Source organism: Schistosoma haematobium, chromosome ZW (assembly GCF_000699445.3).
Source record: "Schistosoma haematobium chromosome ZW, whole genome shotgun sequence".
In the NCBI taxonomy this organism is placed as follows: Eukaryota; Metazoa; Platyhelminthes; class Trematoda; order Strigeidida; family Schistosomatidae; genus Schistosoma; species Schistosoma haematobium.
In genome coordinates this window covers 19404688-19419933 of record NC_067195.1, presented here as the reverse complement: position 1 = coordinate 19419933, position 15246 = coordinate 19404688, and the positions used below count along the sequence as shown (strand labels likewise).

The following is a 15246-nucleotide window of genomic DNA, read 5'->3' as shown; positions in this document are numbered from 1 at the left end:
AAATGGTCGTGTAACCTCGTGGATTGACTGAGGTTAGACCTCAACACTTGGTTGCCGGCTCAGTGGCCTAAAGGTAAAGGATTCTCGACCGAGACAGGTGATGGGCTTAAGTACCACGTGGAGCCGCACTCTTGAGGAGTCCCACTCTATGACAAAACGACCGTCCAGTGCCTCCAGGTTTTTAACATTTTTCTAACATTGATCTGTTCATGATTTCAATTATTTTCAGCAATCTCCACAACCTTATACTATTATACAACAGTAAGAGGTGAAAATATAATGCCCTCAGCAAATGACAGTGACTTAAAAAGTAGAAATCTATTACACCTAGTCTGTTTGTTTGTTCACAAGTAACACTAACATCATGTAATTCATTCTGTGAATTTTAATTTGTTATATTTGGCTTCTGTGTTTAAAGTACTAGTCAGCTGTTGAGTTAAAAGTCTCAAGCAGAAAAGTCTCTAAATAAGTAATTCAAAGGCTGGGGATTCAAACCTTTTAAATTATATTCCATTGTGAATTAACGAATGACTTTGATGCCTATCTTTTAACTGAGAAATAATAAAATTTCGGATTATTCACCTTATGAAATCAACCGGTCGTAAATACAACTCAACCAAAATATGAATTTGCGTTTTAAATTCTAAGAAAAGCTATAGGCAGAAAGATTTCATTCTGTTTGTTACTAATTGCTAAGGTGTATCTACAATCGCGTAAGAAACTATGAACCCTGCAAGATTTTAAAACATATCACTCACTATCATAAAAAACATTTCACCTCTGAACTGTTTAAGACGTAAGTGAACCCCAATAAGATGGGAATATTCAGCATGTGAAAAAGCGATAGAACTGAAAATAACTTTGGTCAATTATAACTAAAAATAAATCATTGTACGTTTCTCTTACGTAAGAAGCCTCAAATGTTTTAGCTGCTATTAGATTACAAAATTATTCACTAATTTTTAATTGGTTTAGTGACAGTATCTTAGTGACATTGAAGAGGGGAAATTAATGTTATTAAAATGTTTGATATCAACGCAAGTGTGAAAATCATGAGTAAGGTTGAATCTTAAAGTTTACATCACGGACTGAACTTAGTTAAACAACCGCTGCAAACCAAGAACAACTAGGAAGCTGTTTTATCAACGTATAGGATTCGTCAACACTGTGTATCCACTATCTTACAGGTGACTGGACCATCAAATCTTATGGTTAGCCTTAAACAATCTCCACAACCCCACACTGACAATTCATTGTAACCAATCAAATTCTTGCTTTAATGAATGTTTATTATCTGTTCGCAGAATTTACCCTCCTGTTCGTTGAGTGACGAACTTTAATGTTGTCGTTTGATATATATGGGCTACAAATTTTAAGCCCGGGTGGTATCTGGCTCTCCTTTTAAACGGGATTGAGCTGTACTGTTTGGGTTGTCACGTGAAAGTCTGGTTCTCCTGAAAACCAATGTAAAATGACCCTGACCCACAAGAGTATATTATATAACTTTCAGTTTGATAAATTTCGCTAATAAATATTATACATGTTGGAATTATTTATGAACTGAGTTAAATCTTCCTTGATTTCTCGTCATGATGCTAAGGGCTTCGATCGCTTATGCTATGTTGTGCGAATGGACGTATTCTATTGTGACTGATTCTGAGCAAATAACTGTTAAATAGAGATAATAGTTACCCCACTTTATATAAAGAAAACAGTTAATGCATTCAAGGAATTTATTACTATGATTTTATTAATATTGTATGATTACACAACCTCTTTCGATTTCATTTTTTTTTTCTCTCCTCTAAAAAATTTTTATTGCAAAGTCATATACATAAAAAATATTGACAAACATGAATAATTAATATAAAACAGAAAAGACAGTGAGAGGGGAACACTTTGTTAATCGCATCACAAAAGCACATCCACGCATACAAATGGCGTAAAACTCTATTAAAGACAAGGTGAATGGATATATGCACATTTTAGAAGGGAGAAATTTATCAAAATGTGTGCATAGACGACATTTAAAGAATTACTATACATGCACAACACATATGTGCAAGAAAGAAATCGTTTTTTTTTTTTAAAGAATCAAGTAACATTAGTAGTGGGATATAAAAAGAGTTTTGTTTAATACGGAAGAAAAGACAAATATGTTGGATACAATTATTTACACGTATAAAAAACATACAAGGAAAGGTAGGAGAATAAAAAATACAGAGATTTTATGAATACACAAGTGAGAGGACAAATAGAATGTGGAGTTTCCAAAAAGATCTACATTTCTCTCTTTGCCCACTAAGTGTTTAGAGATATGAGTTGCTCGAAATAGAAAAAATAGAAGTCGAGAATGAGGGTAAATAAATAAAGGTTCACAGAAGGCAAATAGGGTCATTTCTTTTATGTGGACAGAGAGGCACATGTGTGTGTAAATACACATATTTGTTTCTATATGAATCGATTATGCACATTAATAGTACGATGAAACGTAATCACATTAACAAAGAATCACTCAGTTTTCAATTGATAATTCATTTCAAACTTACTCTCACAAATCTTGCTTCTAATTCGCTTCCCCCTTATATCTTTCACCTGAAAAGCAACTTCGCAATCCTGTTTCTAGTAGTTTCGTACAAATTAACTGTCTAGCAAACATAATGAAATAGAAAATGGAATAAAGAATATATAAAGTGAAAAGTTCGCTATCCCTACCATTTTCCTTTAAAATATATTTTGGTGTAAAACATATATGCTCCTGTTTACATATGATAAAACATACAACAAAATTGAAGGATAGTGTCTAAAGACGGTCTTCGAGATAAATTTAATTATACGACAAAACAGATAAATTTATCTCATGCGATGAAAATCTAAAAGAAATATACAACAGTACACACAATGTACAGTTTATCCACGCAAAGCAAGAAAAGAAAAATGAATCACGTTGATATACTAACATAAACGGGAACTGATGTATTATTCAGTAAATTTTGATTCTGATTTCAAATATTTCTCGACTTCAATTAAAGAATTATTTGCGTCGACCATAAGCTAAACGAATTGGAAAGAAAAATAAGGCGTATAAATGTACATAAATTCCAAGATATTCAAAGTAATAACAAGATAGAATCGTTTGATTGCGTAGTCCTCGTTACTGAGTTCTAAGTGCTAATGGAATACATTCGGTCACTTTGCACAATGCGTGACTAACAGTCTAAGAGAATAAACATCGTAGTGTATATTTTTGGTGCTATAACTAATAGACAGAAATTCCCATGAAACGTAAAAGTTCACGTTCATTTGAACCCGTCAAAAAGGAGTAACAGCAATGTGAACACTTATCTTAGTGGCAATGTCTATGAGATAATGTGAATTCCAATCTGATATGTGATAGTGAAAATAAAATGTGATTGATTGTTGAGAGTGGACAAACAGGCACTTGGACTACTGACTATTAAATATGTGATCTCCTTTCCTCTCGTTGATCTATACTTCGGACTCACTGAGGGTGACTGCTTGCAGCTGTGTTGAATAAAGTATTATCTAGTCTATACTCTGGTTCTCTATTTTGGAATCACGAATCCTGGATCTGAACATAACGTGACCAGTCTCATCATCGTATTAACGCATTATCGTAGCATACTTGAGAGATAAAGAAAAATATTTTAAACCATACGTTATATATCACAATCTTTCAAAGAGTATGTTTCTCAAGGATTATTCATACGACTTCCGAACGAAATCTAACCGACATGGAACATTAATAGTGTAATGCAAGAGAAATAATTATAAACCATATTAGTGAAATGGTTTTTCGATCACTAATCCACATACTTCATTCTCAACCGCTTATAAAATATCAGTAGTAAATATCATATGGCCTAGAAAAAATAGGGCATTTAACGAAGATAAATTTGGGAATCATTTCTATCAAAAAATGACATCTATCACAAAAGTACAGAAAGTGTCCCACTTTAGTTTTAAACAGTTTATTATTGTTTGTACACCACTTTAAATAAAACTAAACCCATCACCTTCCAACGCTGTCTAATGAAGAACGGAACAACTATTTACACATTGAATAGAGAACCTCAATTATCCATTTATTCGTAAATATTGTCATTTCATTCTGTGTGTGGGCTGTGAAACTGCCCGGGTGCCCAAACCGAAGCAGGTGGTTTTCTTAGGGAGCCCCACCCCGGGCCTTTACCTAAAGGTCTGACCCGCAAGACAGTGGAGCAACGTAAGGAGATGTAGTCAATCTAAGGGTACGCAGGACCGTCGACGCGCATTGCTGTAGAGTTCCATACAAAGACAAAAGAGCCGTCCAGTGCTTCCAAGTTTTCAGTGGTGGTCTAGCTTAAATCGACTCGTGAATTCAACTGTGAAAATACTACAAATTCCACAAATCCTCACACAGATTCACATGTTTAAAAAAACACTTATCAATACACTTACTTCATCTAATTGAAAGTAAAGAAATACAGATTGTATTTTAGTTCGTATTGAACGTGAAAAAGGATAGGAACCAAGTAAATCAGCAATTATTGTATAGGTACACGCATTGAAAGGTTGTATAGAACCTTTGGAATTTTGTTGTGTAATTATAGCTTTATGAATAATTTGATCCAATGTATTGCTATTATTATCATGAGATGATGAACAGGAGAATACGTTCGATGATAAATTCGATATAGAATCTAACAGTTGATTACACCACATATCTTGTTCAGTCATTTGTTGGTCACATTGCGAATCTACACCAAATTATTTTATTTGTTTTTTTAAAAATACATACATGTAAACATTTACGGTTAATGCTGTGAATTAATTTCACATTTATCGACAAGGTATGACAAAAAAGAACAACAAAAAGTAAATGATGCAATGATGAAAGGATCATGTCAATGATAGTAATTCGATAAGTATTGTAGCAGTCAAATATCTCGTCTATACAACTAAAAATAATGAGTAAGCAATGGTTGTTTACCTAAGATCAATCTAAGATGTAAACAATGAAATTCAACAATCTCCGCAAACAGAATCTTCTGTTACATTAAATAGGTCATATGTAAGTTCTCACATTTACTGTAACAATTATTCTTTTCACTTTTTAAATATCAAAATATATCTCTTGCAACAACCACATTGTAATGGGTTTTAACTGATATAATCGCTTTAGCTTTAGGCACTGAAAATGTTCCAAAATGGTAAATGTGACAAGATCGAGTTTTCAAACTGAGACAGACCTTTTTTCGTTGTCACGTTTATGAAATAGTCAAGTGCGTCCCAATCTTATAGCCTTCTTTTCAGTAGGAGCACTGAGAGATACCAGAAATCAAACAATAGTGTATTAGCAGTATTCAGAACATATGACTCGTCATTAAATGCTTCTTACTCGAATGTAGACAGACGACTGATTTACAATTTAAGGTAGTAAAACGCAAACTGTTAGATTTCGATTCAATATATGGATAATAATAGTAATGACAACATGCTATTTACGAGATGAATACATTCTGACTTGAACCCAGTTGTTTGAGGGATTATCTTTTGTCAATTTGATTAGTTAATAAAACATGCAATCAAGAAAAGCATTTACTCAACGACTTTACAGTATATGAATATAATTATGGCAATTTTCAACTTCTACCCCTTACACTAATTTCCCTTACCAATTATATATATATATATATATATCACTGAGTGATGACAAAAGACGTGTTTATCTAGTCCTCAGTGGTGATCGAACTTGCAGCTAAGGCATAACACCTTTGATAATGAGGCTGGATGATGCAGGCCAAAGTCCGTCAGGAAGCATTATTTTTATCAAGCCTAAAGGCATATCTTGATGTTGGGTGCCGTCTAGTCCAAAGTGGCATGTCGGCTGCATTCATCTTACATATATTAAATATAGATAGGAACATTTTGCGAGTAATATGTGGACAAATAGCAACTGCTGGGAATTTACCTACTAAACAAAACGACTATTATTAATAATATTACACACATGTGAAAATAATAAAAATCGTACTATCACTAACCACTATTATCATTGTTAGTCAAAGAACATGAATAAGAAAGACATGTACTAGGTGATAGACAATTTGAACGAACTGATGAATTCACTTTATTTTCAGTATTACTCCATCTATTATTATTATTATCGTTGCTTTCATCATGATCATTTGTATTCTTCAACTGATGGTGATGCTTAATTGATAACTCAGGAGATTGTTCTACGTCAATACATTCTTCAGATGACATTCTTACAACAGATAATCTGGGCAAATCATTATCATTTCTAGTCAAATTTATTTCATTCACTTCAGATGAAACAAGCCAATTGTCAACTGCACCCAATTTTTCAATTGAATGATTTGGTGAAATACTTAATTCACTGCACACAACAAATGGTTGTAATGGATAAAAAAGAAAACAAAATAGATAAGTTAGATTTTACCTAAAAAATTACCAGCTAATACGAACAACAATGATACGGTTATTTTTGAATAGATAACTAATTTATTCAACAAACTATCATTATTAAAGAATTTCCACATATTTTAACATCATTCACTATGTCTTTATTGGATTATGACATATCAATTCGGTTTTACATCAACTAGTTTTTTCGTCCGATGAATCGATTGTTAAAGTCTATCAGTAAAACGCTGATCAATCAGTGATACGATTTGGCTGAGTGATGGCCACTCATGGAACCGATTCATTGACAATTCATCTCGTCCCGAACGGCTTGAGATCAAAGACAAGAGAACTAGCCAGAACAGAATTTGGAAACAAAATAAACATGATCAAGTGACGAGGACGATTGGAAGAAGTTAGTTTGTAGGCCATTCACTCTCCAATCAATTAAGACTTAAATATTGAGTTTCATTTTTGGCTGTCATATCAACCAGTGTAGGTATACACAATAACAAATAGATTCGACTTAGTTACCAAAATTACTCTAAAATACGTTTTTTCTGAAGAATGGGGAACTAAGAATCACAATTTGAAAACGATTGGTTGATTGAGGGGTTGGGCGATAATGTTCCACGTAAATACGTATTACTAAAAACCCAACTTACTTGGAATTATTCGATCTTCTGAACAAATCTCTGTGAATTTGCAGAGACTTCATAGCTGGATGAAAGTGGAATCCCAACCTATGAATCGATGCCGAGGAGAATGAGCTTCCATTACTATAATTAACGAAATTTACGTTAGGATCATTGTTAAAATCAATCCAACTAGCAATTTTATTCTTCAAATTAGATGTACTACTACTTAAAATTGTTTATTTTATTTCTCACAAGCTAATTGCTCGCTAATCAATCTCAAGTATGGGTTAAAGATAGTCTTATTGAATAAAACTGCTTTTCGAAAGTAGGAACCTACAAAAGTTCAGTGGGAACATCAATTTTTAAAATATGTGGGTAAAACATTTTACGCTACATTTTTGAAACCTTACTCAACCTGAACGGATCTGCGATGCACACGATAATGCTTGTGAGACATCTTAACACAAATAAATCAATTGCTTACTGGTTTTTATGCTCAAAAAAATTCTGATTAGATGACAATACAGAGGTGATGGAGGGCTGTGCAGAAACAACACGAATCTCATCAGATATATGTGATGATTTTTCAAATGCATGATTTTCTTGGTGCGACGAAGAAATATTTGGATGATCAGTAATTTGTATACTGGATGAATACAATCGATTTTCGTTGTCACAACTACTTTGCTGTATTGATGAACACTCACTGATATCATTTTTAGCAGTATAATTAGTAGTATCTGTTGATATTTCATCAGGTATCGATGATAATGTAGGTAATTTGTCATTAGAATATAAAGATAACATTAATTGAACATGCACAGCAACATCAATAAAGGATATTGAATGCTTGTTATTGTCCAGAGAATTCAGTGATCTAAATAAACAATGTGAATTATCATTATAAAAAGGTTTGATCGATATATTTGTTTTACTATTGAATAATGATGGAGGTGATGATAACTGAAGTGATTTAATCGGATTCTTCAATGTGTATTTCTGCTTATTTTTAGTATACTTTTTAAAGCCCAATATTTTTATATCAGTTGGTAAATAAATAATTTGATTTTTGTGTACACAGTGAAACAACGATTGTAACAACCATCTGGTATCCGAACAATTAGAATTAGGCTTTGAATCGGTCAATTCATGATCATCATGATCAACAGCAAGTGCTGATCCATTTGTGGTAAACGAAGGCGAACTGAAATATAATCAGAATGTGTTCAAAAGTATTGAAAATTGACAAGTATAAAAATTTGAACTTGAAGGAAAAACAAAAGTTTAGATAAATAGATATGTCAGCGTGTTCAGTTACTAAGGTCATTTTATATTATCTAGACTCTTGATAATAAAAGTTAGGTTTTAATGTAAGGATAGCAGACAAAAGGTTTTCTTGAATTCACATCTCACAGACCTTTGCTGCTATTTGATTGGTTATTTCCACTTTTAGTTCACGAATTTCACTATAATTCAAGGTCATTTTGGTGTGTTTTCAACAAAGTTGTTAAACTTCATATTTGCTTTATTTAATATCGACGCTTTTCTGACCACTTATTTTATCTGTCAGTTTACAATGAACACCTCAATCGTAAGTTTATTTTGATCAACCTTCAGTGATTTTTCTAACATAAATTACGATAGAATTTAGCACTTTTGTTCACGTAGTTTACTCAAACTACATTTGTTATGGTACATAGTGCTAATAGTTAGTATATGAAGGAATCTCACATTGAAAACATTTTATCAACTTGTTAGGGCGGCTTCCAGAAGGTGCGATGAAGCCTCCAGAGGCTTTAAAAAGCCGAAGATTCTATCAAATCACAGACCGATAGAATTTGTAGAATATCTACGTGGCATGTTGTGATAGGATAGCTGCATAAACTTCCGACTTGAAGATTGGCTGGATTACAATGATGTTACGACCTATACCAAAAAGTATAAATACACCAATTAAAAATATATGTAAATCAGACACTCTAGCTATCCATCTATTCAAATCGAATCTTGGTATACAACAACAGCACTGACAACTCATTCCAACGTAGTCTCACCATTCTATCATATTCTCTAACTCAAAAGATCAAGGATCTGTTTACTTGTTCATGATTTTTTACAATAATTCATTAGCTATCAATAGGAAATTTGATGGACGGCAATCACTTATTTTACAACTATTGTCGTCTTAACACATTTCCTTCAAGTCTACATCGTTACATATAACCCTCCTTCAGATATTCGTCTGTTAATGTACAAGTGATGATTCAGTGTTGTTTTTATTATTGTTAACTTTCTAAAATCATACATTGTTTTACTGAATTACAGGTTACTTTACTAGATATTTAAATATTTAGACTATTATCATTGAAACATTTGTCAAGTGACAAATTAACTGTAAATGCCTTTTTTTCAGTTTGAGTATGTGACATTGTCTGCAAAGCCATTTTTATTTTATCGGATGACATAATGGGATTCTTTCATGGTTAATTATGTGTACTTTCATGAATTCTAAAATGCTGTTAATTAATCAAAAGACAAGTTTCTTCACTGAACAATCTTTCGAAATTTTCACAGATTCAAATCATGAGTCGGTTGAAGCTAGACCAACATGGAAAACCTGAAAGCACTGAACAATCGTTCCGTCCTAGTGTGGGACTCCTCAGCAGCGCGCATCCACGAACCCGCACCCCGCGGGATTCGAACCAAGGACCTACTGTCTTCGCGAGCGAGCACTTAACCATTAGACCACTGGGCCGGCATCCAACGGTGTTAATGTCTAACTTCAACCAGTCCACGAAGTTGCGCCACCGTATACCATTGTCACCAGTGAGCTGATATCTCACAACAGACCTGGTTGAACTCCAGTGATAACGGCTTCCCACTAGAACTCCAGGAGTATCTCTTGAAGTCAGTCACTAGTGAGAAGATGATTATTATCAGAAGGGGTTTGTGGAGATTTTAGAAATTTTCACAGATTGAAATCATGAGTCAGTTGAAGCCGTCTAGTGCTTCCAGGTTTTCCATGATGGTCTAGCTTCAACTGACTCATGGTTTCAATCTGTGAAAATTTCTAAAATCTCCACAAACCCCTTCTGATAATCTTTCGAAATGTTAATCATACAGTAATATTAGACTAATTCAGCATTTAGCATTAATCAAGTGTACCATTTGCATTAGGTTACCACGATTACATATTCAGATCATTAGACATCTATGACAAACTTTGTCAGCATAAATCTATTAGTGAAATGATAAGTTAAGATAATCCATGAAAATGGTTAAAGGGAAAACCATTTCTACCTTGTGAATTTTTAAGTTTATCAATTTTCAGGTAATAGTAATTACCATTGTAATTAGAAATTTATAACTATTTACAATAAACTGATCATTATAGCCAATAAATAGTTATCAATTTAGTCTAGTTTTATTTGGATGACATGTAAAATCATTCCATCTAAATAGAAATGTACAGGTACATTTTTTTACCAATCCATTTTTCTTAGGATAATCAACAAATCAATCTATATTACTGTGAACATAAAGTTCCAATTATTACTACTATATTTATTAACAACGAGTATCATCCAAGTATTTGAAGTGGCTTTTCATTTCGTCAATCAAAATTTTGGCTTAGAAAACAATTCAACCGTCTAAGAGGATGTTTATATTAAAATAAAATTTTAATATAAAAATGTCAATTTCTACGTCCAATCGAAACAAATTACTCGACACGGATTTCGAATAACCCGATTACAATAATGTATTATTTACAGCCAATTGACAAACTGACACAGGAAACAAAAAGTGTGCTCGTATATACATTGGACACTCAATTAGAGGAATTTTTCAACCAATCACTTCCAAATATTTATAATCCTTCCCAAAAATTTTAACAACAGTCATAATGAATTTATACCGAAATCGAAACCAGGAAGCACTGAACAGTTGTTTCCTCCTAGTATGTGACTCCTGGGCAGCGCATATCTTCGACCCAATCGGGGATCAAATCGAGGACCTAACGGACACTCCCGAAGAGTCCTGCGCAAGGACGAAACAGATGTTCGTTGCTTACTGGTTCTCAATGGTTCCCGAACTAAAATCAGTACATGATATAAATTATAATATCCAATGGTTTTCAAAACCCTGTATACTAGTTAAATATAATTCGTATAGAACAGAACGATGTTCGAATGGTCAAATCATCATTGACACCCAATCACCAAAAAGTATACAATTTAATGGCAACAACCATACATAAAGGTGTACTCACTGCATTAGTATAGTTAACTATGTATCTAACATTATACCTTATAGGTTAAAGTTACGGACGGGTAGACATCATCAACAGAGCCTGGTACAGATGTGCTTTGGCTTGATTTGCCATACCTGATTAGCACAAGATGAAAATAACAAAATAAATCAAATTATTTGGAGTAGTACTAACGATAAAAAGGAAAACTAAACATTGAGAAAACGAAATCAAGGTGAATAGTGAATGCATCTGCGCCGTTGTGAGAGATGTTGAGACAAATTACCCAAAGTATTCAACTACTGATTGTGATTTTCACACATACCCCAATCAGGTAGTTTGCATCTACAAACACTAATTACAACAGCAGTCAATGACTTCATGGATTGGTGCAACGTTTGATATGGCGGTCTATAACTTTTCCTGTATAAGCAAATATCTTTTATTGAAGCGACTGACGATTGCATGTCTTAACCGCCTCAATCGAAAAAGATTTGCTATATTTACTAAGTACCAACTGTCTAACCTCAACATTGCACAGTCAATCATTTTAAGAAACGTGATAAATGCTTTGAAAAACCTATAGTTGAATATTATTAGTATACGAATATCTTGAATGGCCATGCTTCAAAACCATAAAAGCAGGATAGAATAACTGCTTCTCACTAGACCCCCCACCATTGGTTGAAAAACTGACATTACAATAACGACCACCCTGATGTACAATGGCATCGGCTAAAACAATATTTCATCCTAAACCAACTCAACAGGGCAAATGAGATTTGCAAGATAAATGGAGTAGTGAACGTGCCCAGCCACTTCGTGCACTATGATTAGCTTAAGAAGTAACATAAAGCAGTTCTGATCAGACGGCTTAATATTTTGGTAGTGTCTTTGTTAAACAGAACTGTCATTTATGTATTCTTATTCGAAAAATGAGTCACCTAGTAAGAGATCAGTCTTTGAAACGTGAGAGGACGAAAACATTAACTCTAAAAAGAATGTTTACGACAAAAGTAAATAAGAATTGGAAAAGTGGGCAACCATGCTCAGTACCACTTGATGGTATTTCGCCATAGATTCTGACTCGACCATTAATTTCTGAGTAAAAATCCTTCATGACCTTTATGTACTTCTTTGGTACGACTTACAATGGCAGACGCTGACAAGCAATATTTCAACTTGAATACACAGTCGCATTATATATATATAGTCATTAAAAAGCAATTTGTAGTGCATAACTATTTCAAAAACAATAATAAAATATTTAAATAACTGTATGTTCTGAGATTATATGTTGTTGAAACTTGAAATGAGAAATACAACTATTGCGAATAAGATCGAAATAAAACTAGATTGTAAGGAGGTTTATGTAACCACCTAAATCCTAGTAATCGAATCCGCTAAATTTGTAGTGTTGACAGGTTAAGAAAAAATTTTATGTTCAGACGATTTTCTGCAAACAAACGAGTCTTAAATATTCCCACTAATTACTAACACTAGGTTGAAGAAAGACATCACCAGAGGCAATGATATCGAAGCATCGATACATGAAAAAAGTTCGAACGTGTCACCTATTTCGTTGAAAATCAACCGTTTAAACGTGTATGTGTAGTAGTTATATTTATCACAAGCATATCTCAGACAAGTGACCAAAACTTTTCGTAGACATTAAACTTGAAAACTTTGCACTCAATACCCAAACAAAATTTGATCATATAACTAGAGGATTGATAATTCAAATATAGATAAATTCAGTTCAGTAAAAAACACATGTACACACTAAGCAGTGTTGGTGTGATGCACATAAAAATGAGATTTCAAAATATTAGCAATAACAGGTGTTCTGATAAAATGATCTACCACATATTTAAAATTATTATGAATCTAAAACAGTCTAAGTGAATCAGAGCGTATTTGAATGGCACAGTAAAACGTCAAAAACGTTAAAATCCAGAAAAGAAGAAATAAATCGACTGTTAGTTTACAAGTATAAACAACAAATCACGAATGATAGTCATGGGAGACGAAAATGGCAAGACGTATTTCGTAATTGCTCAGGGAACAGAACTAACGCATGATGATAGTACCGTAACTCGGAGCTCTAGCTAATGAAATAGTCACGTTTAAAACGGTGCTTAACGAAGTTTGTAAGTTGATAAGAGCACAAAGAACATGACTGGAGTATTAAATACCAGTGCTAATACTAATTTCGAAACTCCTCATATAATATTCAGTATCCGAAACTCAGTCGTTGTCAGGTATTTATAAGTAAGAAAAGATTTGACAATCCTAAAATATTAAAAATCTCCTATGGAACAATACAATAATCCATTGTTTCTTCCGAATAATCTAACAAATAACTTGGGTATATCATGTTTTAACAAAGTTACAAAAATTTAAAGTTCGAAAAACAGTCATCTTACACAACTTGACGATGTGAAATACAGTCACGATGTGTCCATGTAGAATAAAGTTGCTTAGATGAAATATTGACAGATGATACATCATAACTGAACGAATCAATTTGAGTAAAAGAATTTATTGAATGCTTTGGTTTAACAAATGATACAAAATGATGATGACTCGGTAAATGAAATGACGAATGTTCTCTTGATTCAGAAATTGGTGGAGAAAGCCGTCTATGATTAGGTGACCAACGACGATGCAACCACCGACGGGAACGATTAAAGTTTCCAAATACTTGACTACGAACTGACGATTTGATGGACTTTTGTGTACTAAGAGGAAGATTTTCATTTTCTTTAAAAAAATATTTAAAAAGTAAAGTATAAATATTATTGTGCTGAATAATCAACAATACAATAAAAACAAGAGTTAGTCCCACAGTTAGTTGCCAGTCGTATTGGAAGATAGTTGTACAACATCACGAAGTGACCGAAACTAGACATGCAAGCTATTGAATCTCATCTCAGTGGTCTAGAGGTTAAGCGTTAATCGCGAGACCTGAAACATACCGGGGTTCGGCTGCAGGTTGGGTTGTGGAAGCGCATTGCTAAATTCCATAGTAGAACGAGACAACTGTCGCAAAGACAGTTACTTTAGTGTATTTTCTATTATTACTTTTATAACATAACTAATTCACCAAATTAGCATAACACGAATCGAAGCACTATAAAGAAAATTCGCCACCTTATATTGCTTAACACCTGGATTTTCGACTATATTAACAGAAATAAACGTGTAAGTGTAAATCAAATTTTCGAAAACTAAACCTGCCCAAATAATCGGAAAATAATTTTTTCGTGAATTAGATTACACTGGCTTTCAAGTCCTTTGTTTGTTTAACCTCTCTTACAACACTAAAGAATACTTATCACACACACAAAAGAGGTTGGGACAAGAATTGTAACAATATACGTAAAGTATGTTTTCATCACGCGACTAATTAAACGACTACTAATAGTACTTTTTCTATTGTTTGTTATTTACTATTGCTACAGAAAGAGATATAAGTGAGTAATCGGTATATAGGTATAACCAGAATAGAAATTCTTTTCAACGACACAATCTTAAATTAATGGTATGATGATTAGTTCGTGAGAAATATTTTATTTTTTATTCATAGGTAAAAAGTTTTATCTGCAAATGATTATCTGTTCAGTATCGAACTCTCTAAAACTGTGCCTCTGTTAATATATTGAACTTGATTGACAATATTATTTTGTGAATTCCATCTACCTGCCAAATTGCGTTTTCTCTCAGAGTGACCTGTTAATGACAGATAATTGACTAATTGTCCTGAAAACTGCTAATTTGCACATCAATTCTAGTGTTTGAAAACACTTATTCGCATAACTGAGACGGAAATAGGGAGAGATAGACAGTTGGCATACGAGTATTTTAGAAGCTTCTGTAACAGTTTTTTTAATATTCTATGGTTCTATGATAGTTGGTGTTAGAATGGAT

At 33.2% G+C, this 15246-nt stretch overlaps 1 protein-coding gene across 2 annotated transcripts in view; it reads right to left on the bottom strand.

The window, feature by feature from the left end:
* Positions 1-730: 730 nt before the first annotated feature.
* Positions 731-15246, bottom strand: part of MS3_00001103 (uncharacterized protein) — a 63113-nt gene continuing 48597 nt past the window's right edge. The window contains exons 23-28 of one of the 2 annotated variants that reach the window (XM_051208610.1): positions 13743-14079; positions 11338-11453; positions 7552-8271; positions 6048-6403; positions 4462-4823; positions 731-3054 (exon numbers count right to left, since the gene is read on the bottom strand). In XM_051208610.1, coding sequence (XP_051070635.1) covers positions 11369-11453; positions 13743-14079 — 422 coding nt within the window. In that variant the 3' untranslated portion in view covers positions 731-3054; positions 4462-4823; positions 6048-6403; positions 7552-8271; positions 11338-11368. Of the gene's footprint in view, positions 8272-11337; positions 14080-15246 lie in introns of both variants that reach the window. The other variant, XM_051208609.1, reaches the window with a different exon arrangement.